At 39.8% G+C, this 26,836-nt stretch overlaps 4 protein-coding genes across 16 annotated transcripts; 2 read left to right on the top strand and 2 right to left on the bottom strand.

Moving 5' to 3' along the window:
- Nucleotides 1-1,738: 1,738 nt before the first annotated feature.
- Nucleotides 1,739-14,871, bottom strand: LOC119555284 (nucleosome-remodeling factor subunit NURF301). 7 transcript variants are annotated; one of them, XM_037866588.1, is made up of 14 exons: nt 14,755-14,871; nt 13,920-14,325; nt 9,374-13,294; nt 8,914-9,297; nt 8,530-8,850; nt 7,034-8,467; nt 6,841-6,971; nt 4,206-4,353; nt 3,747-4,115; nt 3,167-3,689; nt 2,990-3,100; nt 2,559-2,922; nt 2,060-2,144; nt 1,739-1,995 (listed from the first exon to the last, which is right to left on the bottom strand). In XM_037866588.1, exons 2-14 carry the CDS (start codon nt 14,203-14,205, stop codon nt 1,790-1,792), a joined length of 8,283 nt encoding a protein of 2,760 aa, XP_037722516.1. In that variant the 5' UTR covers nt 14,206-14,325; nt 14,755-14,871; the 3' UTR covers nt 1,739-1,789. The 7 variants fall into 7 exon arrangements, with proteins under 7 accessions (XP_037722516.1, XP_037722514.1, XP_037722515.1 ...); XM_037866586.1 differs by having other exon boundaries at nt 3,747-4,109; nt 4,161-4,353; XM_037866587.1 differs by lacking the exon at nt 14,755-14,871 and adding an exon at nt 14,402-14,516 and having other exon boundaries at nt 3,747-4,109; nt 4,161-4,353.
- A 515-nt stretch (nt 14,872-15,386) lies between these two features.
- LOC119552867 (probable G-protein coupled receptor Mth-like 14) lies at nt 15,387-18,210 on the top strand. Of its 4 annotated transcripts, none has more exons than XM_037862761.1 (8): nt 15,387-15,445; nt 15,884-16,028; nt 16,088-16,495; nt 16,551-16,740; nt 16,801-17,224; nt 17,285-17,361; nt 17,417-17,538; nt 17,609-18,210. In XM_037862761.1, exons 2-8 carry the CDS (start codon nt 15,907-15,909, stop codon nt 17,868-17,870), a joined length of 1,605 nt encoding a protein of 534 aa, XP_037718689.1. In that variant the 5' UTR covers nt 15,387-15,445; nt 15,884-15,906; the 3' UTR covers nt 17,871-18,210. The 4 variants fall into 4 exon arrangements, with proteins under 4 accessions (XP_037718689.1, XP_037718690.1, XP_037718687.1 ...); XM_037862762.1 differs by having other exon boundaries at nt 15,397-15,538; XM_037862759.1 differs by having other exon boundaries at nt 15,397-16,028.
- A 34-nt stretch (nt 18,211-18,244) lies between these two features.
- LOC119552866 (disco-interacting protein 2) lies at nt 18,245-25,799 on the bottom strand. Of its 4 annotated transcripts, none has more exons than XM_037862758.1 (16): nt 25,385-25,799; nt 24,959-25,030; nt 24,466-24,873; nt 24,029-24,405; nt 23,794-23,884; nt 23,137-23,689; nt 22,738-23,078; nt 21,358-22,680; nt 20,875-20,984; nt 20,729-20,810; nt 20,570-20,674; nt 20,143-20,512; nt 19,422-20,082; nt 18,917-19,365; nt 18,710-18,858; nt 18,245-18,641 (listed from the first exon to the last, which is right to left on the bottom strand). In XM_037862758.1, the coding sequence occupies exons 1-16, from the start codon at nt 25,455-25,457 to the stop codon at nt 18,538-18,540; spliced, it is 5,268 nt and encodes a 1,755-aa protein (XP_037718686.1). In that variant the 5' UTR covers nt 25,458-25,799; the 3' UTR covers nt 18,245-18,537. The 4 variants fall into 4 exon arrangements, with proteins under 4 accessions (XP_037718686.1, XP_037718684.1, XP_037718685.1 ...); XM_037862756.1 differs by having other exon boundaries at nt 20,875-21,035; XM_037862757.1 differs by having other exon boundaries at nt 24,029-24,408.
- Nucleotides 25,800-25,915: 116 nt separating this feature from the next.
- LOC119553068 (augmin complex subunit wac) lies at nt 25,916-26,830 on the top strand. Its single transcript, XM_037863193.1, has 3 exons — nt 25,916-26,131; nt 26,192-26,504; nt 26,563-26,830. The coding sequence occupies exons 1-3, from the start codon at nt 26,128-26,130 to the stop codon at nt 26,735-26,737; spliced, it is 492 nt and encodes a 163-aa protein (XP_037719121.1). The 5' UTR covers nt 25,916-26,127; the 3' UTR covers nt 26,738-26,830.
- Nucleotides 26,831-26,836: the final 6 nt, after the last annotated feature.

Here is a 26,836-nt window from a genome sequence, read left to right on the forward strand (position 1 = left end):
AATGACAGAAATTGTGAACATTTTTTAGATAAGAGCCAACAAAGTTGATATTTCTCTTTTCGATATATCGATATAACATTCGATTGTTGGGTTTCAGAAATAGAAGATGCGGGAATGAATGAAAAAAGTAGATTTTGGATGTTAGGCAGACTAAAATCAAATTTTGGCGCCCAAAACGTACATTAAAACCTGACGAAAAAAAAATACGGCATACTTTTAGGCATTCTTAGTAAAGCTCATCAAAACGGTTCGACTTCAAGTTAAGCCATCAATTAAAATTAAAATTACTGAAAACTAAGGCAAAACCGCATCGAGTCGGCGATGAGCGATTTTAGTAAATTAATTAAAGAATTTATTTTTGATGTAATGACTTCATTCGGAGATGGCACTCAAAAGCACTCGAAAAGCAAAGTACTCATTTGCTAAAAAAAGCAGTAAAAATCAACGAAAAAGTTTCTTTTAGGAAACAAGTAAGTCATAAGAGCTATTTAATATTTTTTACTTGTTGAAAATAATAACTTTTAAAAGTTTTGTGAAGAAGTCGAACAGCTACATCAGCATCTTTGACTTCTAGATTTTTTTTCATTTCCATCAATATTTGATGAATTTTAAACTTTAAAAATACGGTAAACAAAAACTACTTGCCCGAATTCTTTGAAACTTTGGCATAAATTAGTTTTATGTATTATAAAAAGGACTTCATACTCGGTCTTGTCATTTTCTTAAAAAAAAAAAACGTATTTTTGGCCAAAAATCGGATCGGCTGGCCCAGTGTGCAATGGTAAAAATTTAAATTCAGACACCTACTAGTGAATTCTGCTCTCCTGATCATCAATGCAATGATTCCTAATTTTTCCCATCAAATTGCGATCAAGCCAGCCCACATTTTTCGCAGCCAACCTGGGCAATTGTGATTTCGATGTACCAGGCGAACAGAAAGCTTAGAAAGTATCCAAAGATCGGAGCACGGGTCTGGCAATCAGCTGTTTTTTTTCAAAATGGCTGCCGAACGAGGAAATCCTATTGGCGCTCCAATTGGAAACGAGCTTCTGTCAGTAAGTGCTTTTTGATCGGATCCTCTAAAGTATGCTAGAAATTTTGCATAAACAACAATTTAAGACTTAATTTAGTTGTGATTTGTTGATTTCCTTTTGAGTTTCAAAAAATTTACCAATTTTAAATCGTAAAAAAATTATTGAAAATCTATCAATGACATTGTTTATTTATGGGTGTGGGTATCAGAACAGACTCCGGCGACGTGTTGACATTCCGGCGAATCTCCGAAGTGCCGACAAGTTGTTGCATTTCTTTATTCTTTGAAGTATCAGAAAAAAGGTTGGAAAAACAGTCCATTGAATAAATTACTTTTTATACTCACAAACAAAAACAGTAGATAAACAATTGATAGTTAATAGGTAAAAAGTCATCTATATATAGTTAAGATAATATCAAAACAAATGCATAGTGTTTATTTACATTTTAATGTTTTGTACAAAGGGCTTATAATAATTAATTTTAATTTTTCAAATGTCTGGTGAACATTAAATTTATTAGCATATTTTTTATATTACAGATATCTGTGTTTCAACTCATATAATAGTTTTTCATATTCATACGGTTAATATGTACATAAATTACCTCTTATATTAAAATATAAGTATCTTTTAGTTTATAAAATATATCAAATGTTCTATGTAACATTTGAAAAATAAAAAATGAAACTTGATTTTTTTTTTAAATTGTATGGTGTATCATTTACAAACTACATTAATTTTTCTTAAGTGGTCTTTTATCTACTTTGGCCAAAAACATTTTCCCGGAAATTTTTTATTTTTTGCACAAAGTATGACTCTAGTGCCTCAGCACACTTATAAAAGGATGATTCTTTCGGGTTGTAGTAACGGCAGTTGTCGAATATTTTTGTCATATCGCCAATAAACTCTGCTAGTTTGGTGTACGTGTTTGATTCGAGTTTGATTTCCATCCGTTTGAGATCTAATAGGGAAAATAACATTTTTATTTTAAGTTCAAAAAACTTGTTTTTTTACATTTAGCTTACCCATGGGCTCTTTAATCACTTTGTAATAGTCAGGGGCTTCCTTCGGATCAACCGGTTCCATAAATGGCCAAGCACTTTTGTGTAACTAAAAAATGAATTAAATGAAGAATAAGTTGAGCTGAGAAATAAATTATCTTGAATGTCTATAAAAATAATAAATGTGAATTAATGCATGGGCGACTCGTTTTTAATTTAACCTGCTGCAAAAAGGATACATGAGAATACAATGTATTGAATCATTAAAATGTTAATAACAATATCACCAGTTCAGATAAATTATAGTCGCTAACCTATAAGTTTGTGGCTAATTTGATTTCATTTCTTGATATCTATCGGCGACCCAAAATGGTTTAAATTAGACTACTTGTAAGTTAAAATGAGGAACGGTTATGTGATAGTTGAGGCACTTGATTATAAAGTTCCCAATTGTATTAAAATGAATAACCCACATTATTAAAAAATATATATTTAAATGTGTACTTTGTATGTATTATTTTACCTGTATTTGTTTGATTAAGTTTTTTAGCTCTTCAATTTCAGCAGGGGCCAGTTTTTTCATATTTGCGGCGTTTGCATCTGTTTTCCGCTGGCACTCAGGGCACACATATTCATCAATAAACTCAGCTTCGCTCTGAAGTATTCCAACGCAACGTCCATGGAACCAATCCTGGCACTTATCGCAGCATATATAAAATTGTGACTCATCGTATGGTTGGCGACAGCTGCAGTACAGCTGTTGAGTTTCTCTCGCCTTTTTGCAATCAATGCAAATAAATTCCGACAGTTTTTTCGAAGCCTCTTCGGTAATACTGACACAATCCCCATGGAACCAATTGCTGCATAGGTCGCACCCCACGTAAAACCTAAATAGATAATTATAAAATATTAGTTACAAGTGCGGAGCTTATAAAAAAATGTATTTAAGCTTACTTTGTGTCATCATATGGAGTACGACAAATGCAATACAATTTTTCCTTTCTTCTTGTCAATTTCTTTGGCCTGCCGACACCAAGTTTGTTGTTCTCCGCATTTGCCTCTGTCCTAATATTTTTTTTTGGTTTTAGTTTAATGTGTCAAATTGCTTCAATAACTAATTTTAATGCTTACCGTTTTAAGTCCATATTTGGTTCGCCACTTCTTTCATTTTCACTGTGTTCATCCGGCGAAGCCACACTTAAGGGGCGCACATGTCTCTGGACTTTGGTTTGAACATCTTCGTGTATTTCGTTTTGTAAATTTCGTTCTAATAATGAACGCTTACGCAAAATACTTTTTTTAAGCAGTTCTTTATGCCGTTCCAGCTGCGATTGCTTTTGCTCTCCAAGTTCGGCCACTTCTTCATTTTGTCTGCGACATTTTTTTAAATTTCGATTAAATTGGCTACTTGTTGTCATTGCATTACGTCTTAGGGAAGGCCGAATTTTCCATTCAACATCATCGGTGTTTTGATCACGTGATGAAATGCTGCGGCAACCTGGAGTAAGTACTTCGTTGTTTGCAGTCCCTCTTGAGCATAATTCCCACTCGTCAGTGCATGTTGAATTAGCATTTTCCTGTTGCTTCTGCATACTAACAAGTTTTTCCTCAAGTTCCGGACTCAGATTTCCTTGTTTAAGAGCATTTGAAATAGCTGAAAGACAAGGCACTTATTATTCTGAATAACAAATATTTTTCTAGTAATACTTACACTCCTGTATGTAGCCGCTGGTTACAACAAAGCTTTCGCTTTGTTTATTTTCTAAGTCTGGGTCTGTGAGATTGAATTCGGCATGATTCGCTGGTTCGTTATGCTCTAAGCCCTCTAACAGGGGAGATGTACCCACAAAGGGCTTGTTAATTGTTATATTAGTTTTTTCTGTTTCTGCACATTTACTATGTTCCTGCTCATTGCCATTGTTTATGGAATTAATTCTAATAGTTGGATTGGCTTCGAAAGTTGTGGTTAGCGCATTGGCGTCGTTGTCGATGTTGTTGGTCTGCAATGAACATCGTTTAAGGTCTTCACTTTCATATTTTAGGCGATGCTGCTCATTATTGTCTTGATCTTCAACTAGAACTAGATTATAAATTTTTAATTTTTTTGCTTGCAGAATTGGCTTACAACTAATGTTGGTGTGGCACGGCAAATCACTTATTAAAGTTCTACCTTGGGTTACTTCATTTGGGGATGTGGGTATAATTTGATTCGGCGGACTGCAGACGACGATAATTTCATCATCATAATCTTCTTCCTGCATGTCATGCAAAACATAATTCGAATTCACCATACAAGCAATTGATACGCCGCCACCAACCTAATTGTTTCCAAAAGTTTCAGTTATATTTTGAATCAAGAGTTTCATGGCATGAAAATTAACGTATTCGAAGAATTCAAAAATTATTTAACAGACACACCTACCTGACTTTAATCAGAGATCAGTTGTAGTATTTACTCCAGGCAACCTTTTAATGTGTGTTATCATAGTTGAGTAGTTGTTGTAGTTGGCGAAGAGATTAACACGTGGTTAGGAGTTGTAGTTGTTGACACGCGACATTAAGGCATGGTTAAACGTTTTTAAGCAGTGGAAGCATGAATTTTATTTTAAGGTATTTGACATTTTTTAATACACAGTTAGGATAGTATTTAAGTTGGATTTAAAATTATAATGCAAACTGTGGCAAAGGGACTAAAATGCTATGTAAATGGTGGAGGGATGGTAAGGTGTATACTTGGCGTGTTATTGCGAAATTGAATTGTGGACAAGTGTAAACTTCATTTCGATTTAGATGAGATGATTATAAATATGGTAAAGCCTTTGTGTTTTTTAAGGATATCATAAAAACAGCTCAATCGCGAAGTTAGCACATGCGTTTTTATATGAAGAAATCTTCCTTTAATTTGCCATTTTAGAGAACGAGACTTGCCTTTTCTTTGTATAACTTCAAATATGTCAGCCAACTAAAACTCTGCGTGGGGTTAATCTCTTCAGCAATTCATATTTAATTTTAAAGGAAAATTTAATTTGGCCATTGGAACTGTGACCAATTTATTTGTATTCCTATAAAGTGCACTTGAATTCAACTGATTTCTGATTAATATTTTTAGTTCTAATAGCTCTGTAATTTCTTTTCTTGCACTGATTTATAAAGTATGTTTGAAGAGTTCTCTTCTTACTTATATATGAAGCATGCGCTTTTTGTCAACACAAAGGCCAATTTGCAAATAATCATCCAACTAATTCAGAAACAAAAATTCACAAAACTTTAATCCTTTCTTGTTGTGTATAGGTCATGGAAATCGGGTTATTTCAAGAATATTTTAATTTGTCAGATAGCACCTTTCTAACACAAAACACACGCCTTAAGTATCATACAATGGCAGATTTTATTGTGTGTGTGTATATGAGCTGCAATTTTTAAAGCAAGTTTTTCCAATATACGTTGAGTTAGTACAAAGTTTTCGCAAGCCGAAGAAAAGTTTGGATCATTTTAAACGATATATATAAATACATATGTATATATGTATATATAAATATTTTTAATAATTGGTTTGCAATTTTTTCTTCTTCCTTTAAACAACTGTATGGCTCATGAGTCTATGTTTGTAGTTAGTTAGGTGTCGAACCCAACTTGGAACATCGAATTTGCATTTTGATTCCACATTTTTAAGGTATAACTATACTAGAATATGTTATCCTATTAAATTGATCCAGATATCAGCATTTCACAGATTAATCTAAAGTCCATATAGTGACAAAAAGCTAGATATTTTAAATATGTTAAAAAAAGAGTTTGATTTATCTCATTTTAATGTCAATAAGAAAATGAAGTTTCATCCCACAAAGCGAACACTTTTTCTGTGGAATTCAAACAGTTTTGACGATAAAATTGCCGTACAAAAGTGATGTGATTTCTTGAATATAGAATTTGTTGGCTTTTTAACTGGGAATCATAGTCTGTCTAGAAAGCTCTAAACAATTGAAATATTAATAAATAACGCTATAAAAACGGGCAACTCATCCACAACATGGCTGCTTTCGAAATTTGTTCGTACGAAAAGAAACAGAGCTGGTCACAATTAGTGTGGTTGCATAATAGGTTTTATTGCAAAAAGCGCTTTACATTTTACAAGTATTCTATATATTACTTAGAAACCAAATGTCCCCAGGCAAGAAAATCTAATCGCAGCAGAGTTCTAATACTTTTGCCTTGGCTTAAAACATTATGTGACAGTCTGGATTATTGTTTAGTTAATATTCTTAATGTGCTTGCTACTCACTATCTAATAATTACTTATATTTTAAAAAAGGTATTCACAATTTTAGGCTAAATACATTTTTATATAATTTTAATTAAATAAACCAAATAAATGTCATATTTTTATTAATTCTAAGGATTGAGCTCCCTGGTTGGAGGATTGCTTGTTGAATAATTATGTTGCAATAGTAAGCCTTGGTTCATATTTTAATGAAAGTCTTTGTTGCTGTACTTGGGAAAATAGAAGTTAAATAGTTTACAGCTTAGGAATGTATACAAATTAGGAAACGCAAAGTATTTAAAATATGATCAATAAAATCCAACAAACAAACAAATTAAGGGTACCAAACGAAACGTATAAAAAGTGCAAGTAAAGCAGCAACATGCCTCTCTGGTTTAATAAATAGATTATCTTAACTTAGTCGTAGAATAGAACAAGAAACAAATTGGCATTTCGGTCGAGAATCAGCCAACGCAACCTCTATAGTCCTGATCTATTTCCCACTGCTCCTTTCACATTAAAATTACAATTAAAAACTACTCACTTGCTGATGCGTTGCCGACTGATGAACTGGGGTAAGTGGAGGGGGTTGTGATTGAACTGCAGATTCCGGCTGTACCGCCAAGTATATTTTCGTTGGGCCCAAAACACCTAGTTTGCCATTTGACTCTTGAGCTGAAATTAGAATTTCAAAGACATTAGCAGACATTTTGCAAATATTTAACCGAATAACTCACCCTTCATTAATTGCTGTTTCACCTGAGTTTGTACTAATTGTAATTGTTGTGCAGTGAAATCGTTGCCTACCAGGCCTTGCAATACAATACGTGGCCCGTGCTCGGTTTGCAATACTTGAGCTGTGACACATTTAATAACCGTTCCAGGAGGCTGATTTTGTAGAAGACTTTCCTCAACACTTAAGGGTTGCTGTTGGACCTGTCCCTGGACATTCTGAGAAACAACAGGCTGTTGAGTGATTGAGCTAACGCCGCTTTCAAAGTTTGTTGTTGACTGTTGAGGCATTTGCTGCTGGACAACAACTTGCTGGGGACTTTGTGATGGTAGGGCCTGCTGTTTTACTGGTGAGGTTTGTGGACTTGCCTGCGACACTGCAGAAGCTGAGTTACTTGTTACGATGTGAGCGTTTCCATCGCCTTGGTGTTTAATATGTGCTACGATTTGCGCCTGATTGTTCCCCAAAGGTTTTACGATAACTTGTTGACCATTCACAGTGGCAACCTGTAACTTGCCCTGCGCTAACTGCTGGGCCAAAGTCGAATTCGGAACTAGTACTTGCTGCGTGCCAGATTCATTGACATCAGCAGTGGAGATCTGAGCTTTCTCTTCGGTTGTTGGTTGTGAATGTTGTTGAACCACAAGCTGTTTGACCAACTTCGTCTGTGTATTTGGTGAGGATTGAACAATCTGGTTCGATTGAACGACAAATTGTTGCTGAGGCTGAACAATATGTTGTTGTTGCTGCTGTTGTTGTTGGGTTTGAATCTGCTGCTGAACCATCTGCAATGCTTGACTCTGAGGCACGTTTCTTTGAGTAACAATAGTTTGACCCGGGCTTAAAATGATCCGTTGGCCGCCAACTACAATCTGCTGTTGCACATTGCTGGTGTTAACAATTTGCTGAATTACTTTTTGCGTTGGTTGAGATTGGGTCATCGAGATTTGCTGCTGCGGTGACTGTTGAATTGGTTGGGAAATAACTTGAGGTTGTACTAGCTGCTGCTGTTGAACCGGTGATGTTCCCTGTTGTTGTGCAGACGAAGTGGATATAATAACCTTTTGCCCTTGTGAGTTCTGGCCTACCACCAATTTTGACCCAGACTGCACAAATACTTGTTGCAGGTTTTGTCCAGATGAACTCGTGCTAACTACTTTTGAAACTATTTTTTGCACAGTCGGCGATGAAGTTGTTGATGGCGCGGATGCTGTTTGCTGCTGCTGTTGGGCCAGCAACAATTTGTTCTTAATTTGTGCCAGGGGCAAGGCAACGCTCGGCGACGATTTTATGGATTGAGTCCCGGAGTTTTTGGTGGCATGTTTAACTGCAATTTGTTTTATCACAGGTGTTACTGGATTTACAGTAGACTGCACAGAAGTAACTGCTGGCGACGACGGAGTAGAAGAAGGCTTAAAGGGAACCTTGATTTTGTTACCTATAAATATTGATGCCTATTATAAATATATTTCTTTGCGTGTTGTTTGCGATGAGACTCACCTTGCGCTGCTGCGTTTGAGGAAGTTGTGGTAGTCAGCACATGTAGTTTTCCATCCGGCATCTGAACTAGTTGCTGGCCAGGATTTAAGCCACGCACGCTTACCTTACCGTCTGGCCCTCTTATAATTTGTACCTTATGTGGTGTAGGTGTGGATGGAGTAGACTGAGTGCTTGACGTGCTTGCTGCAGTAGATGAAGCAGTTGCTGTCGCCGTGTTAGCTGCTGGCCGTGAAACCTGAGTAACTGCTTGCTGAATGATGCGCGTTGTGCCATCAGGGTTTTTGACAATGACGCGCCTACTGCCGATAACTTGGCCCTTAACTAAATTTAAGAATTTCATAGATTGAAGTCAATGTTCATATAATACAATTTAAAACAACATACCCGGAGTAACGGAACGGGCGACTTCGCCAGTGCCAACCAGTTTCCTCTGTTGGTGAACAGCGCGTTGCAATTTTAATTGTTGTTCCATTTTTTCCTTAACATCTTCACTAGATTTCGGGGCCAATTGGACGCGACCAGCGCCGCCAGGATTTCCATTAGTTGAAGTACTTGGACCAGTACTACCACTTGCCTCCAGTTGACGCGATGCTACAGATCGAGTTACTGCTGATAGACGTGCCTTTTCCTGTTTTTCTCCAATAAATTTAATTTCCCACAATTCTAATTTATCTTCATCGACCCATTCCTCGCTTATCTGCGGCTCAGTTGGCTGGGGAGATTCAGCCCGCTTTCGTTTTCGCAGTCCAGATCTTATTGATGTTACTTCTGTAGAGTGGTTAAAAGAAGTTAATGTATTAATGTATTACTTTTACTTTTATGTACTGTACTTATCAGCACTTACCTCTTATAGTTTTAGGCATTTCAAGAGGGATGACAACTTTTCGCCGTAAATAGCTTGTTTTTTCTCCATAGCGGCCTGCATGCCGAAGTTTTAGCAATTCCAAAGTCACAATCTCAGTGTCCGTCGTAACCTGATGCTTCCCATCCGTGGATGGGGGCTTCGCTATCATGTCGTCCCAACGGAGACACGACCACAGTATTCGCAGTTGAAGCGCTAGGCTGGATAACGAGGTGGTGCTGGATGTGCGATAGGACCAGCAAGTTCGAAACAGGGGACGTGAACACTGATATTGCCAAATTGTGTTATTTTTAGCTGCGTGATGAAAACCATTTGTTGATGTTTTTCCACCCAGACGCGCCAGCTTAAGAAGTTCGTAACGCGGGAGCACCAAAAGGCTACGTTTTTTTTTATGAGTAAGAAAATTTGATATAAGTGGGTATCGTGAATAGGATGGTTTTTTGTAAATTGTTGCTTTATCCTCCGTTTTTACAGCTTGCTCATACAACTTGGCTGCGTCATTAAGGAGGTATACACGACCCCGAGGTGAATTAGATGAATATACACGCTCGGACCCGTTCTCAAAGTACTCCCGTTCATATTTCTTCACGCATTCACGCTTAACTGGACGCGCATTGATAGGAAATCTGCGGTTCTGTTTATTAAGTGGTATATCCTTGGCTAACGTTTGATCCAACACATCCTTAGTACCAATATAGGTTTTTTTAGACTTCTGATTCCGCTTTCTCCTCCATCCGGGTGTCATATCGACATCTTCTGCATTAGCTCCTGAGCATGCTGAATTTAAGCCAGCTACAATAGAGTCTTCGGTACTCTCAATTTCAACATTGCTGCAAACGTCCATACTTTCGATATAGTCCATTTTATCAGAGTCTTGTGTATTAGAGTCCGTCGTTGTGTTACTTCCGGCACTGGGATCATCTTCTTCTTTAACTTTTGTGCTGGTAGCGCAGTCTTGATCAAACAGCATGCATTCGGTGATTAAAGAATCGCTAAAATGAACAGCGTGCGCTCGTGCATGTTCCCAATCTTGGAGTAAATCCAATGGTGCTTCGGACTCAGCTGATTTCCCTTCTTCTGATTCATCCGTCGCCAGCTGAGTGGATTCCCTTTTACCCTCAGTAAGCTTTTGCTCAAGAATAGACGGCTTCTTAACAGCTCCCAATATGGCGGCAACAGTCTCTTTAGAGCCATTTCCCGCGGTATGTGCCTTCCGTAACAACAACAAGAGTTCTTTCTTTGCCCGTGCTTTTTGAAGACACAATGGAGAATAGCAAGTGTTTTGCGTTATCTGAGATACGGCATTCGAATTTGTATTACACTCCTTAGTGTAACAACGAAAGATCTTAGCAAACCGATTAAGTTGACTAAATTGTAAGCGCACTGTTTGAATTTGTTTAGCCAGCGAGTTAACGAGTTCCAAGTTGACGTTTGAAGGATTCCCTTTTGCTGGGAGCTCAGTAAGGCGAAGTAAACGCTTCTCTAGATACGTTTGTTTGGTGTTGGCTGCAACAGGCTGTGAAGAAATTACAAGCGGCTTCACATCAGTCGCAACTTTAGAAGCCATCTGCTCCTCGACCTCGGCCAATTTTATACGGCGATCCAGCAGATCATCTAATCGACACTTGCGAGCCACTTTCGGATAAAAAGTACGCCCTGGAGCATTTAGCGCTTTGCTAACATCGATGATCCCCTTGATTTTCCCGTCGACATCTTCTATAACTTTCACATTTTTGTATTGCTCCGGTAAATAATGACACACCTGACCGTCGACATTGCTTGTCTCACATTGCTGCATAAAGCGCTGAGTGCGTGGGTCTACTAATATAATTTCATTTACGGCATTTTCTTCTCCCATAGTGTAATGCACATACACTCTGTTGTGTACCAGGGGCTGAGCTCGCCGTGCACGAACTCCACACCGTCGACTGCTTGAGAGCCACAGCCAGCCCCACTGGCCGTGAACCCGGTACTCTTCTCCTTTTTGCTTCCAGACTTGATGTTTGAGCCCCAGGGTGTATTTAATGTAGTTGAACGCAAGGCGATTACGTTCTTCCTCGTCATCCCGCTCGCGTTTTTCTCGCTTTTCCACTTTTTTTCGATCTTCACGTTCGGCACTAGTTATGCGTTGTAAAGTTGTGTGGCCGAGTTGCTCATGCCAGACATTGGCGAATACCACGCTCTTAAGGGACGATTGAAACAGTAGCAATACGGCCGCAAAGTCAGATGCGCGGCGGGCGTTCAATACAGCAGCATTCCAAATTTTCTTGTTAACCACCCAGTTAGTGTTTAAAAACGAAGGTGCTATATTGGACTCAAAGTTTATCAACGTCTGCCTAAGCGTTGTAATCATATTCTCGGTAGTTCCCATGGTTATACCGATCCATTTAAAGTCGGATGCAGTCGTTAACGAAAACTTGTGGGATAGGTGACGCCGCTTATCCCGTTCCTCGTTCCTTTGCGGCTTGTTTAGGGCAATGGGATTAGTTGAATACTGGTTCACATAATTTTTGAATCCTTGCTCCATACCAAGTTTAAAATGCAGAGTGCCATTACTTAGTTGACTGGATTTTTGACGCGTCACCATTTTGGTTTCTTCCTGTTTTTTTGTTCCTTCGGAAGGGCTCTCAGATTTGGCATCGCCATCTTCAGTTTCCTCGTCAAGTGTCTCCTTTTCAAGCATTTCATTTGTAGCCTCTTGTTCAATCTCGATTAAACTTCGCTTAGTATGCTTGTGCTCGTTAGTTAAGGTCTCAGTCAACTGCATTTGGCGCTCGATTTCGTCTCGACGCTCTGTAATCTGGCTATGCAGTCGAGTTTCCAGTTCTTCGGGGTCCAGTCGGCAAAGTAGCAATTTTAACTTACTTGTCGTACTATAGTACCAGCAAGTGGAGTCTGTCTGATCTTCGATAAAAATGCGACGAGCAATAAACCAATATTTCCGCCCATGACGATCAACACCCAGGCTGTCATGCCGGATTAGCACGCCTTGTTTCTCCTGCGGCAGTACACAGTCCACCACACCGCTGACCTTATGTGAACGGCAAAGTCCGCACTGCCAATCCTCAGTAGGTACGTCGTTCATTGGTGGGTCTACGCATTCCAAATGATAGACGGCAGGGCACGTTTCGCAGCATAATAAATCGCCGAGTCGATGGCATACCCGGCAATGGTCATCGTAATGAATGGGCCCTTCCTGTAACATTACATCGCGTATAGAATTGGCAGTTAAAAATTGATCCGACAGAAACTGTAGCACTTCAAGGCGGCTGTCAATGCCTGTGTACGGATATTCAGTTCGGTTTAAAATCTGAAACACGTTGCGATCAAATGTCTTGTCACTTTCCACATAGCTGCGCAAAATTTCCGGCCACGTTATAGCGTCAATAAGGTACAGGCTTATATTAACAGTATCTTTTTGATCCAACGGACCAAAATGTGTACCCTGTGCGTCCTCTTCCCGCAAAATAGCCTTAAGCAACATAATATGTACGTCTGTTAATAAAGCACTTTGCTCCTCACAAGCTAGCGCGGCGCAAAAATCTTCAAATCGGAATGGGGACAGACGCACCAAGTGGCGAAAACGTCGGAGTACTTCATAAATACTGAGGGCACGAAAAACGTGGGCATTAGCTATGGCTAGATCCTCCGATGAATCAGGCAACTCCAGCGCTGCATATTGCCGCCCTTCCTGCAGCCACACTGGTTCCGGACTAGGCGGACGTGGAGGTCGGCCAACTCCATTTTGATTAAAGCTACATACGGAGAATTCCGATTCGCTTTCGTTGGCTGCTTCCAGGCTCTCGTCGTCGCTGGGAGTAAGTAGCATGTCATCCTCATTGTCTGATTTGTCTTCGTCAGAATCTCCAAAATCAGATCCGTAATGATATTCCGACTCGTACCCTATAAAATAAGACAAGGTTTATTAAAGTAAAAATATTTTTTTTGTTTGAATTTTACTTCTCCAGTTAGAACATGAGTTACAACCTGTCATTTTCTATCACTACTTTTGTGGGGCCTACATACATTTCGTTTGTAAATCGTACTAGGGTTAGTTGAGATTTTGGAAACACAAGTTTTTAAGGAAACAGAAGAGAAGAAAACTAGTTTTACAATTAGATGAACTGACATGTGAATGGTATATCATCTATATTATATGTTTATTAAAGATTCGACAGTACGCGATCAAATAAACGGACTTGTCCGTATCGTTTCGGTTAGTCTTGGTCAGGAACATGGTATATTGTGGTTGGAACTAGAACACCTGACCAAAGGGGAGGTAGATTATGTTCCAGTTTTACAATAAGTTGAACTGACATGTGAATGGTTTATTAGGAGTTTTTATTTTGAAAGATTCGAGAGTACGGGACCAGAATAAACGGACTTGTCCATATCGTTTCGCTCAGTCTTGGTGAGGAACATGGTATGTTATGTGGTCTTAAGTGGTCCTGACCAAAGGGGAGGTAGATAATGATCTAGTTTCTAGTCTCGAATGCCAGCTTAGTCCGTGATTTGTCCGGTAACCCACCTTTCCGTCCGGAGTAGCTGCTGGTGTTGGGTTGCACGGTGGATTTTCGACCTCGTCCCCTCTTGGCGGCGCTCCCACGGCTCCGGCTGAGATTTGTGTGACTGCTCCGGCTGCCCTCGTCGCTCTGCGGGGAAATGCCCCTTGAGGCCGACGGAGTACTTGGCTGGGACTTTCCCTCGCTGAGATACTTGGGCTTCTTGAGCAGCTGGTAATTGAAGCGTCCTGAGCCGCGTTCATTGGGCGTCTTTGGCGGTCGACCACGTTTACGGCTGCCGCGACCGCTCATTTTGCTTGTTTTTTTTTGTTTTGCTGACTTATCAGTGCTGTGTGTGGGGGTGTGTGTGTGTGTGTGGATCCTATCCTCAGATTTGTTTCCGAATTATTCCTGCGTAGCTGCACATTAGATCTGAAAGAAGAATTTAACCATTGCAGTCAGTATGAGGTTCCATTTCTCATTTACGGACACATTCAAACAAACACACATTCACGGGGAAAAATCGATCAGATTCCCAGTACTTAATTGCAGGCACTACGCTGATTTTTGTTTAGATCGCGCACTTTGGGAAAAAAACAAAAACCCGCCAAAACAGCTTGTTCCGTTAGGAAACGACAGTTCCTATATTAAATATATTAAGTACATGTATTCAAAACACATTCTCAGTCTTTAATGTTGGCTGGCAAACGCACCACACCAAGTGTGCCTGTGTGTGTGTGCTGGCGAGGAAATGAAGCCAACGCACATTGTCCGCCATTTAAAGAACCGAGAAAATTTTCGTGACTATCCAAATGCCACTGTTCGTTCAGAAACAATGCCAGTCTTCATTGCACACATTACCCAGCATTTCGGGGGAACTATTGCAGGCGATTTAACACAATATATTCACGTATTTTTAACTATCTTCTGCAAACTGCGAGAGCCACTTTTACCTAACATTTCAGTTCTGAACATAACTGGAGACGGTGTACAGTCGGCCAATCACAGCGACTCTTCTATTTCTCGTTGCCCGAAGCGACCTCTTGCGGTCGGCTCGGGGAACTAGCTGTTAATGGTTGCACAAACGATATTTGCAGGGTTGCATTCGGCATTTACACTGAACCGCAATGACAGCTGTCATTTAAATTTGAGCGGGAGACTATTTCCTCGAATTTACCGATTAAAAACAGCCCAATTTAATTAATTAATAGCTCATTATCAGTTTAGTAACTTATTTGTTTTAGGTTTCTTGTTTTTTATTTCTTGAACGTTTTGTTAACATATCCCATTTTTATTTAAAAATCGTATTCAGTTGCTGTTGGGAAAAGCCAGAAAATATGATAAAGGGAGTGCGGCAGTACAACCTGTAAAGTACTCCATAGAGCTGTTTTGGGGAAATGCTTTTTTTGTAGCCCTGTACACTTGTTATCTTATCACCAGCCAGCCGTTTTTATGGCAGAAAACCGACTCTCTTTTCGCCAGTATTACTTTAATAATCAACCTCAGTGGTTGCATTCCCAGTGATCACCAGAAAACCTAAATTGTTCTACATGTTCGTAGGCACTAATCTACATGTACATTCAATCTTAAAATATCACCGGTGAACCCATTGAAATCAATAAGGATTTACCCAACTAGAAAAAATGTACCTGTTCCATTAGTGTGTGATAATTGAAATAAAAACGCGTTCGTTTTACAAATTCCATTTCAATGAGTGTCATTTTCCAAGTATTGAACATTTCTAAGGAATGTGCTACCAGCAAGCTTACATATCAAACTGACGTCATGTGTTTTATAATAAAGGCACAAAATAGATAGGAGTAACACTCACTCTTTTAGTTTCTCACAGATAAGATAATGCATATTGTTTTAACGTACCTGAAAATGCTTTTGTTTACATGGTTTTTGTGACGACAGATTTGCATGGGTGTTCCCTCGACTTTGGAAGCAGCAACACAATATTTTCACTTTGCGACTTTTATCATTTCAGATTGGTTAAAGAATATAATCAACATGAATTTAGGTAATTTGAAAATTATACTAGCTTTAATCTGTTTAAGGGCATATTCCAAAACTTCGGCACAGACAGCCGCCGCACCAGGACTAATTAACTTTAAGGAATCAAACAGCTCAAGGTAAGAAATTCTGATAATTGATTATAAAAATAATTAGAATATCTATGTATTTGGATTAGTATTAGTCACAAAGACACATTAAATGAAACATCTACTGGACTCTTGAATAAAACATTGTCCTCAACAACTGTTGTTAATGGAACCTATTCGACAGAGACTTCAATAGTTAATACCGATAGTAATCCTGCTGAAAGTCCTATAGATAAGCCATTAGAACCAGCGGACTGCTCCCAGCGTGAAAAATACAGAAAACAACCAATTGCAAACAAATCTTCCCGCTTGCGAAAATGCTGTCCACATGGAGAAAACCTAGATATTTATCGCGAGAATCAAAGTGATTCTATATGCGACAGCGGTGTTTTAACGTTTCAACCGACTATAATAAGTGCGGTTCTGTTTGATAACTGCATAGAAGACTTAGAGATTGAGACTACTCTAGACTACGGCATTGGAAATCCGTGTAACAGGTAAAAAAACGGACTATTTTGATAGTACTATACTAAAATTTTACTTCAAGTATAGCTCCCTTGTATATGACGATGAAGAGGATGTTTTTTTCGTTTTACAAGACGGCAGTTTGTTGATTATTGACAAGTTCGGAAATGAATCGTATACAGTCGAAGAAAATTACTGCTTGGATATTGATAAATCTGGACATTTGTTTGCTTTTACATGTGTAACACAAGTTGAAGAACAAATTGCATTCGCAAAAGTAATAACCTTTAAGACTTCCAGTTTCTACCAAAAAACGAATTAATTGTGTTAATTTCAGGTAATTTTTGTTGCTGTTTTAATGCTTATATCGATGCCCTGTCTGTTATTAGTTAGTTATTTGCACATGACACTTCGATTGTTGCGCAACTTACATGGACTCTGCTTAAGTTTGATGTCTTTGTGTTTGGCATCTGGATACTTTGTGCACTCTGTGGTGCACATATATGGCATACCAAACCAAGGATTTATCGGCTATGTTATACAGTTTTGCATTTTGAGTTACTTTTTCTGGTACTTCTGTATATGCTTTAATGTTCTACTAAATGTGTGGTACAAGTTGCCCTGCTGCATTCAGCTTTCTAAGTCCTGGGCCACGTTTAATTTTACGTGTTATACTGTTTTGGCTTTTTCTGTACCGGCTACAATAGTTGCCCTTACAGTTCAAAAGGGTTTGCCAGGAATGCCCTCATACTTTCTGCAAGGCAAGTCAATGACAATAATAAGTAAATTAAAATAATAGAATATATAAATTTTTTTTCAAGGCCTGACGGAATCTATACGAGACTCACAACGTTACTTTATACCTCCAGTTTCCACAATACTTTTTCTTAGTTTCTTGGTAAGTTAATTCAGGCTACAAAGTATTCCAAATCTTACCAGCCGTAAATCCTCAGATTAACATCATATCATTCTTCGGATTTCAACGTATAAATGAATATGCAAAAGTTGAAAAGGGGGATCAAGTACAGCGAGATGTATTGTTTGATCAACAAAAATACGAAGAAGTAAAAAAGGAGTGAGTGTTAATGTTATTTTTAAGCCCTTAAAAAATTATTAACATTGTGATTACTTACTTATTTTACCAGCGCCAAATGCGTCAGCTTACTTGGAATAATTATGGTCATAAGCTGGCTACTTGAAATAGTAACATTTTACTCGGGATCGAACTCGAATTACCTGCTTCTTTGCGATATGGTAAATGGTCTTCAAGGAGTTTGGGTATTGCTTATTTTTCTAGTTGTACGAAGACGCCGCACAATAATTTTAAGATGGTGGTATGATCGTGGATCCCACCCAATTGAAGGAACAGAATTGCAGGCGCTGAGTAATATTAACAATCCCACTTAAATTATATTATAAAATTGTAACGGATTTCGACTTCATGTTTGCTTGTTATATCACATCTTAAATTCTGAACTATTTGAGCTGAAAGGATGATATATGTTTAAGATATAACTAAGAAGAGGTCCTGAAAGTGGATAAAAAACACAAGCATCCTCTTTAAGAATTCCTTAGTGTTCCCAAAATTGTACAGGGGTATCTTGTCTTAGCACAAGGAAAGGGTTTTAGATAATATTTATAACACGTCTTCTAGGCCAAAAAAGATGTATCTTTTTATATAACTAAAAGAAAATTAATTTTTCTTTTTATCGCCCAAAGTATTTCTTAAAATAATTAAGGCTACACTAGACCTTTACAAACTTAAAAACTTCAGAACAATATTTAAAAATTATGTAAATTGTTGTTTATTTAGACTTATGTATAAATATTAAATGTTTTTGTTGTCACTAATATGGTCATATAAAGTTAAATAGTCCAATTATTGTAAGAATGTTTTACCATCTATGCTAGTACTCTAAAAGGAAATGTGTAATTATGTGGCGGTCCAAACCAAAATGAGCCATTTCATATTTTATAATGGATTGCGATTGTTTTTAAATAAGATACGAAGAAAACGTTTGCTTACGTTTCCTCACTACGTAGTGGCGATTTCATCATAAGAATAAATGTGTATTTACATGTTATACGCTACGTATATGGGATCCAATTGGTCGGCCAGAAAGCCATCCCGTAAATGCATCCGTTGCTTTTCGCCCCGACTATTAATAGGCACCACACCTGAAAACGTAATTTTTCTTAAAGTTAGTACTCTAGTTCAATTCAATTGATACATTTCAATAACAAACCTGGATCGACGACCACAACAACGCCAACTATAAGCTGATGATCTTCTAATACTGTGTTTGTGACCAAGGGAACCAAATCCAAAGCTTCTGATTCATTGCCGTCTAGTTCGACAACTACGACTAATAAATTAGTCCAAGTAAAAACGGCACTACGTAAAAAAATATTTAAATTAAAATTATAACTAAAGTTCGTTTTACAAGTCTTACCACTCAGCTATTTTTTTGTGACAGCGCATTACAGAATTTTCGATATCAATCGGATGGTAGTTCATGCCACGTAAGGAGATCACTTCATCAACAGCTCCAACTACATACACAGCGTCGTGAAGTTCTTGGTCATTCGAATTGCCAGCGCCGCCTATTAGGCTATGCTCAGAATTTGCACCCAAGGAAGCATTTGAAAAATTTAATTGCAATTGACTCATGGAATTCAACGATTCCGTATCACTGTCGCGACTAGCCACACTTGGTGTGGTCTCGTCTAGTAATGAGGCTGCCTGAGAACACTCGGTGCGTCGTAAGAATCCCAAATATCCAGTACGCGCATATAATTCAGAGGTGGCCCCAGTTACTAATTTCGCGTTGAAGTGATCATTGTAGTCAGTTTCATCGCCATAAATTGTAAAGTATCCATTTGCATTGTGAGGAGCTTGAACCTAACGAAAATAATATATATTAGTTAATGTTAATATTCAATTTATCAAATGCTTACCCAAATTTCTCCCAAATGCGAGTCGCCACAGTGACCCTTGGTATCCGGATTTGCTATGATCACTTTTACTCCTGGTAAAAGCTTTCCTGATTCAATTACACATAGCGAATTAGGCGCTCCGCGCTCCACCAAAGCCACTCGGTTATTTCGCAAGGCTCTCATATCTACGTAAACCTGAGCACTCTCTGCAGAACTAGCTCCTTGCACACAAATGGCCGGATTCACACGACATCCAAATGATGTGGAGACACAACGAGTGTTTAGGCCAAGCGCTTGGAACAGCTTACAAAACTGCTGGGTTAGCTGCACTCTTGGTCGCTCCTCTGCAACTACAACACACGTCCGAACGCAACGCAAGTCAATGTTTCGTTGCTTTAAGGAGGGTATAGAATTGCTGAGAGCTTTCGTACATAATTCTATAACGCCATATGAGCAGAAGGTGTCGCGAACACGATGTTGCGAGAGAGTTGACAGCCACAAACTGGGATTCGTTTCAACTTCGTAGGGTGCGATAAGTATTGAATGGTGGCCACTATATACTCCGATAAGAGTCCACATTACAAAGCCAAGGCCGCAATAGGGATCCAAACATAACGCAACATGACGAGAAGGATACAGCTCACAGGCCAATTTTAAACTGGCGCACAGACTAGAGAGAGATCTGTTGGAAAAACAAAATTTTAAAATACACATAATATTAACGCCATTTAAATCTAGTTACCGATGCGTTATGTTAACACCGCTAAGACGGCCACAAGTTGACACGCTGAAATCCAAATAGGCGCTAGAGTCGAAGGAGACCGTAGCTATGCCGGCATATTTGCGTTTTGGGTTGTCGTCAATATCTAATATAGGTGGCCATGTCTTTGGGTCAATAGAGGTTGCCGCCTCTCGTGATTTTAGTAACTTAATAATCGGTTGAATAGAGAGCACAATGCCACTTTTTGAAACATCAACAATCATGCGGACAGTGGGTAATGTGGTATTTAAATTTTGTGGATGTGGAGGCCGTATGGTAATTGGTATTGCACCCAAATATAGACATCCGTAAAATGCGCACAGCAAATCAAGTCCTGGAGGAAATATAAGCGCTGAAAAGAAAAGTGGTTATTATAATTTTACCAAAGCGGTCATCCCTGAATTCTTACCAACATGATCGCCTGGCTCTATTCTTCCTCGTTCCTGTAACAATGCCGCTATTTTCTCTGCTCGCTTATGTAACTCGGAGCATGTCAGAGTTTTAGCAATGGCACCTACAAAAATAATTTGAGTCTATTTTTTTTTTGTACAAAAATGATGAAACTTACCTTTAGAATTCAACAATGTGAATATTATGTGATCTGGGGAGGTTCCTGCTCGCCAACGCAACACTCCAGTTATAAGTTGTGGCTGTTGAAGTATCGACAATTTTAAAATTCACATTTCGATTTAAAACAGGCATATTGACCCCTACCTTTCGCTCACAATCTTCGGCTAATCCAACATCCCGTCCATGGGCTTCAGCGAGGCGATTGCCCTGCACTAAATTTCCAACCATCACAGAGGCTGGTCCTACACCCGTGTCTGTAATACCACATCCAGATGATGAGCTTATTTTTGCGGCAGTTTGCACACCTTATTTTGTTTTGGGGAATGGTTAGTAGTAGAATGATTTGTCGTTTTTGTACAAGGATTCATTACAAAAATTATTAATTAAAGCGATTTCATTAGTTATGTTGGCATTTGTGATTGTTGTTGATATTATACAGTGTTGTTATTTTTTAATTTGGCAGTGAGTGTTGTAGTGGTCATAGAAGTATTCGCAGCGTTGTTGAAGTGTTGGTGGTTAAAAATAGAGGAAAGCAATGTTTGTATTTTAATAAGGTAAAAAAAGCACAGAAAGTTCAACAAAGCCAATTATTTAAACGTATTAAACTCAAATAAGGGGAAAACTTACCTTGATGCAATTCCCGCGGCTTTGGTAGATTGGTAACACATGTGTGTGGGCACATCAAAACATTTGCTGGGTGAAGGGATCCTTCCAAAAATCGTCGTCTTGCCTCACATAAATGTATGCCCCCCAGAGGAGTCTTGGGCAAATGATTTGGTGGAACCAACGCCAGGCAATAAATGCCAACCTGATGAATGGAGTCTACTGCCTGCAGAACGCGCGACATCCATTGGAAACTTTCTTCCTCAGAGCAGTCCGGACGTTGTTCGGCAATAACACACACGCGTTCGTCACGCAATACTTTAATGCTAAATACAGCTATGCGTCCGCGGTAAATGAACCGCATTGGTTCCACTGCTAATACTGTGGCAATTATGTCATCCGCATTGTGCTTTCGACCGGTAACCGTCATTAGACCGTCGCGGGAACCGCAGACAAAGACCAAGCCTCCGGGACCCAGAAAGCCCAAAAGTCCTGACCTCACGTAAAAGTCTTCGCCAATTGGCTTGGAAATAATATTTACTGTGCCATTTCCATCTTTTGGCTGCTCGAATTCTTCCAATAGGGGTTGAACTTTAAAAGTAGAATTCGTCATTCCATCGAGACCAAAGTAGCTGGCGCTTGTGGAACCACTTGTGACACATATTTCGCCGACTTGATCGGTTTTGCACAGCACTGGAGATCCTTCCGACCGCACGACCACCATTTGTGCTGCTGGCATAACTTGACCACAGTCCTGTAAAGTTAGTGACGTTAATGAGTCTTCGCTGTCTACCCTCACTACTCCGTGTGAAAGTGCTGCCATGGAAAGCACACCACGTCCTGTAGCTGATGGACTAAATCCACAGGATCCTCGTCCAGGTCGACGAAGTGAGACGGTAAATACTTCAGAGCTACTAGCACATGGACAAATTGCATCCGAGCGTAATCCTTTTGCTTGAAAAACGCTCAAGAACTGGTCACAAGATGAAAGTGACCAGGGATTGGCTCCATCGGCTACTAGCAACATACGCAGAGAAGACAGCGATATATCCTTGTGATCTTTAGTAGCTAGTAAGCCCCAATGTAAATCTCGACTCTTAACCAAGCAACAAGAGGCCCGGTGTTTTGTTATTAATTGCATCCAGCTGGATGGTCGCAGCTTCATCAAGGCATAGGGTATGAAAATAACATGCATACCATTCAAAATGGAAGTCAAAACTGAATGCCATAATCCCACTTCACGCTTGAAATCCAAGACACACACAATTGTTTCGCCTTCGGTGTAGTGGCAGGCCATAGTTAAAGCACGGCAATGATTGATCATCGCTGCGCGGGTAACAGTGACACCTATGCAAAATGTATAATTGTTACAAGTGTCTGCTAACTGATGTAGGAAACACTTACCCATAACACTGCCCTCCTTATCAGTCGTGTATTCTATATAAGCTGCAGCCGAATCGTCGACCCGTAAATTGCCCACATTGAATTCCTTAGGCGGCTTAGGTAAATGCTCAGTTACAAACCACTGCAATCGTGGCCAACCCTTTAATTTAGCTATTTCCCCCGTAGTGGATGATTTGGGGAGACCCTTTAAGCAAGCCTCTGAGGTTAATGCCACAGTTATGCCACAAGAACTCAATAAAAATCCCACTTGCTGCGGTGGTGTATCCGAGCTAGAAAGCGGTAACTCTATTGGAAGAGGTACCAAGCCCCGAAACATACAACCATACCAGGCTGTAATAAAACTGAAAAAAAAGGTTTGATTAAATTGTGTTACAAATAAAATATATGGGTTATACCAACCTCAAGGGGTCATTATTAGGATAAACCAAAGCAACTCGATCGCCTGGTTTAAGAGTTACTTGTTCAGGTCCCTTGCTGAATATTTTCGTGGACAAAGCATACGCAATTTTTTGTGCGCGCGAAAGCAGTTTGCCATATGTCAAGGTAGTTGTTATTTTCCCATTAGGATCAAGGACCGTAGCCATGGGACTTTTAAAAGAATTAGTGCCATATCGTTGCAGCGCGCACTCGAGTGTCCGCGGAAGTCCTGCTGGTATAGACAGTTGCTCGCCTTGCACAGGAGTCATTGTGCTGCCCTCCGGTTTGGGAGCATTCGGATCCTTTGTGTTGGCAGCAATCTCCAGCTCGATGTCGTTGTCTTCATAAAACTCCGGCAGCGGTCGGCGCTTGGGTCTTTTAAGAGTGTTTAGCAGTTGCTGTATCTTAGCTGACACCTTCCACTTGCCATTGGCATCTGTCTCGGTTAGGTCATTTTGAGTAACATTAACATATCGAGTCACTCGGTCCGCAGCTCGATGTGCATTATTAAATTGTGTGATGTCAGGAGCGTTGACTAATAAAAGGCGAAAATAAATGTATTACTTATGGGGTTTAGCCTCTTACACAGATTGTGTGCATTTAAATATAATAGAGTTGATTGAAAGTTCAATTACGTACATTGCTTTTGCTTGAACGCTTTGTCAGAGAAGTCATTCTCGCGCTTGTATGCAATTGGTGGCGCGTCTGTGCTTAAGGCGTCCGATGTTGGCTGAATAAAATGAAGTCTTCCATTAAATATAATTCTTTGAAATTTACACGCAAACTAAGCTAAGGTTTGCCATCTGGGGCAAGAATTACCCGGCTCCAGAAGACGAAATCATAGTAGCTATAATACGCAACAACAATTACTCACAATTGGAGGTAAATTTTGAGGTGGGCGCCTTTCTGGAGCGCTATTCGATGATGGATACTTCTGATTTGGCAGTTGGTTCTGTTTTACATCCGGCCTGGAATGCTGCTGTGGGCCCATCGATGATTCACGAATTGGAGGTTTAATTATTGGTTCGGGTGGTAAAATGCTGTTGCTAATATGATCCCGTGGATAATTGTACTCCTTGTCGGGGGAAATGGTTTCCTCGGGTATGGATTCGTCATCCGTCGATGAGTCCAGCTCATCATTGCAACCAGGGCTACGGTTCAGGACAGATGTGCGCTTTGATGGCATCGGAAGGCTGGGCTTTGGTCGCCCCTTAAGAGCTGCTAGTGCCTGCTGAACCGCCTCCTGTCGTACTTCTGGGGGTTTAAAGGTCAGAGTAATCTGTTGTATCGTTGTAAATTCGCACTACTTACCAGAATGATAGCGTTTCTCATTGTGCGTAACTTTGCGCTGTGTGCGTCGTTGACGATGCTGACTATTATTAGTTGACTGTGGATTCTGGAAGCCACTGGGCTCGCGGGTATTCTGATATCCGGGATCGCCAACTGCACCACCCTGTGGTCGCATATTCTCGTAGCCGGGAGCCCCAGCATTTCCGCCCTGGGGCGTTGATGATGTGCTTACGGAGGATGACTGATGAAAGTCGATCTTTTTGGAATGTCTTTGCTGTGAGGAGGATAGGGAGGGCACTTCGGTCACATAGCTATAGCCCTCGCTGGACACTATGACGCCGTCGTTATTTATGTTTCCGTGGCTGTTGCTATTGTTGGTATCTTTGACGTTGTAGTAGGGCGGCGGCTGGGTACTTTTCACCTTGTCGCCTTTCCACAAAAGGATGAAAGAGGAGGAAGTAATGTCAACAACCAGTTACCAAAAATATTCCAAGGCCCCATCCAAACCACATACCTTCATGCTTCTTGAGGAACGGCTGCAACAGCTTCGCCCTTTTCTTTTCGTAGCCCTTCTGCGTAATGTCGCCTGGAAATTCAGATAGCAATTAGGTTTTTAACAGCTTCGCTTGGTTTTGTTGTCATTAATGTTAGTCATGGAACAGCAACACAATCGTGACCCATGATGATCTTATGCTGAAAGACCAACATATGACATACACACACTTTTCTTTTAATTGATGCCTGCTGACTGTGTGTGTAGGCTTTAGCAATGGAAAGTCACAAAACAGAGCTTATAGTTTTTAATCCAAATTGGGAGCAATTCAATTAGTGGGTGGTCAACATATATTCCCACATATTCCCATTTTGCACCAAATCATTTGCAGATTAACTACTATATTTGATTATCGTGTGTATTACAAGCAGTGGAAAATTGGTATACCTTCCGAGAGCTCCAGATCCAGTTCAGCGAGCTTCTCGCGAACATAGCCAGGCAACGAGGATGTGTGCTCCATGGCCGCCTCAGAATTTGGAGTAGTTTCTTGGATTTATTCGTGGATCCTCTTTCGTTATAGGCGTCTATCTTTTAGTTGGGCGCAGTACACAACAACACACACCCAGACACCGCTACTTTCCCACTTCGTTGTCAAAAATCGATCGATTGGCCACTCATTTTATTTCACATTTTGCCGGGGCAAATCAACACTGCCGGACTTCCGCAGCCCAAACGCTTCGTATGAACATTTAAACGATGATTTTACTAATGCCTTTTATGAATTTGCACAATGAAAGTGTAAACAAAGAAAAGTAGCCGTACAAATCGATTTTATGAGCTAGCGAAAACTTGATAACTATTTCACCGTACTATTGGTCTGCGGGTTTTTCGCGATTTCGACGAATGGTCACACTGTGCCTTCCTAACTGTGCATTTTCAAATTAACTTCGCAGCCCTGCAGTGTTGCATTCTGGGATCATCGATGGCTAGAAAACCATCAAGGGGTCCATCAACGCGATTCGATTAATAAGAATAACAAATTTAAACAGGCTTCGAGACTACGGCTCCAGGGGTTTCTATGAAATTTTCTCAATTTAGACCGCATAATTTCCATACACAATTGCTTTTAAGCAAGACGGCAGTATTAGGGATTTGACGCCATCGATAGTTTGCGACGACCTCCAATAAAAATGCGTGAGTTTTTTTGAAAAGTGCTACGAAGTGCTAAAAACTAATTATAAACTAATAATGCAGAGAACTTGAAGATTCAAGAGGAAATCAAGGCTTTGAAGGGCCTTGGCCAGCACCTCGAAGAGCAATTGAAGCTGGCGAGCGTCGAGTTGGGCGACTTCGCAGATGAAGATCTAGCACTTCTTGATAAATGCGCGGATTACTATGCCCTTTCCCACATCCACGACTTCAATCTGAACTTCATGCGCGACTTTTACTGTGCCAAAAAGAGAGACTGCATCGAAAACAGGCAGATCAAAGTGCAACAACGCATAGAGCTGCAGCGCATTAAGTCTGCCACCGAAGAGGCAACTAGGGACGTAGCCATCTTGGAACGGTAATAAAGAACCCATCCCGTTTGATCTTACAGCGATCACTAAACCCTTCTCTTACAGGTTTATGTCTACAGCGGAAGAGCGACTGATTCCAGACAGTGTAGTCTTGCAGCGTAACAGCCAACATCTTGCCACCAAACAGGCATTGTTGGACAGACAAAAAACCCTCAAGATACCAAAGGATTTCAACATTGAAAGCGTCATTGAGAAGGTGGATTCGCTCGAGCAACGCTAGTGAATGTGGGTGTCGACTTGTTTTTTAAAAAATTATTTAATTGTATTTACTCAGTAATGCAAAAACACTTTACAATAACATAAAATCTGCAAATTTAAA

Source organism: Drosophila subpulchrella, chromosome 3L (assembly GCF_014743375.2).
Source record: "Drosophila subpulchrella strain 33 F10 #4 breed RU33 chromosome 3L, RU_Dsub_v1.1 Primary Assembly, whole genome shotgun sequence".
NCBI lineage: Eukaryota > Metazoa > Arthropoda > Insecta > Diptera > Drosophilidae > Drosophila > Drosophila subpulchrella.

Excerpts from the sequence above, each read along its gene's own strand:
- LOC119555284 (XM_037866586.1), bottom strand. The coding sequence starts at position 14,205 with ATGAGCGGTCGCGGCAGCCGTAAACGTGGTCGACCGCCAAAGACGCCC. Across the intron at positions 4,354-6,840 it reads AGTCGGCAACGCATCAGCAA|GTTGGTGGCGGCGTATCAAT; the intron begins GTGAGTAGTTTT and ends GGAAACAATTAG. Across the intron at positions 4,110-4,160 it reads GTGCCACACCAACATTAGTT|TTGAAGATCAAGACAATAAT; the intron begins GTAAGCCAATTC and ends ATCTAGTTCTAG.
- LOC119552867 (XM_037862759.1), top strand. The coding sequence starts at position 15,817 with ATGGGTGTTCCCTCGACTTTGGAAGCAGCAACACAATATTTTCACTTT. Across the intron at positions 16,496-16,550 it reads ATTGGAAATCCGTGTAACAG|CTCCCTTGTATATGACGATG; the intron begins GTAAAAAAACGG and ends CTTCAAGTATAG. Across the intron at positions 17,539-17,608 it reads TACGAAGAAGTAAAAAAGGA|CGCCAAATGCGTCAGCTTAC; the intron begins GTGAGTGTTAAT and ends TTATTTTACCAG.
- LOC119552866 (XM_037862755.1), bottom strand. The coding sequence starts at position 25,457 with ATGGAGCACACATCCTCGTTGCCTGGCTATGTTCGCGAGAAGCTCGCT. Across the intron at positions 23,079-23,136 it reads CCTAATAATGACCCCTTGAG|TTTTATTACAGCCTGGTATG; the intron begins GTTGGTATAACC and ends CTTTTTTTTCAG. Across the intron at positions 20,513-20,569 it reads AGAGCCAGGCGATCATGTTG|CGCTTATATTTCCTCCAGGA; the intron begins GTAAGAATTCAG and ends TTTTCTTTTCAG.
- LOC119553068 (XM_037863193.1), top strand. Across the intron at positions 26,505-26,562 it reads GACGTAGCCATCTTGGAACG|GTTTATGTCTACAGCGGAAG; the intron begins GTAATAAAGAAC and ends CTTCTCTTACAG.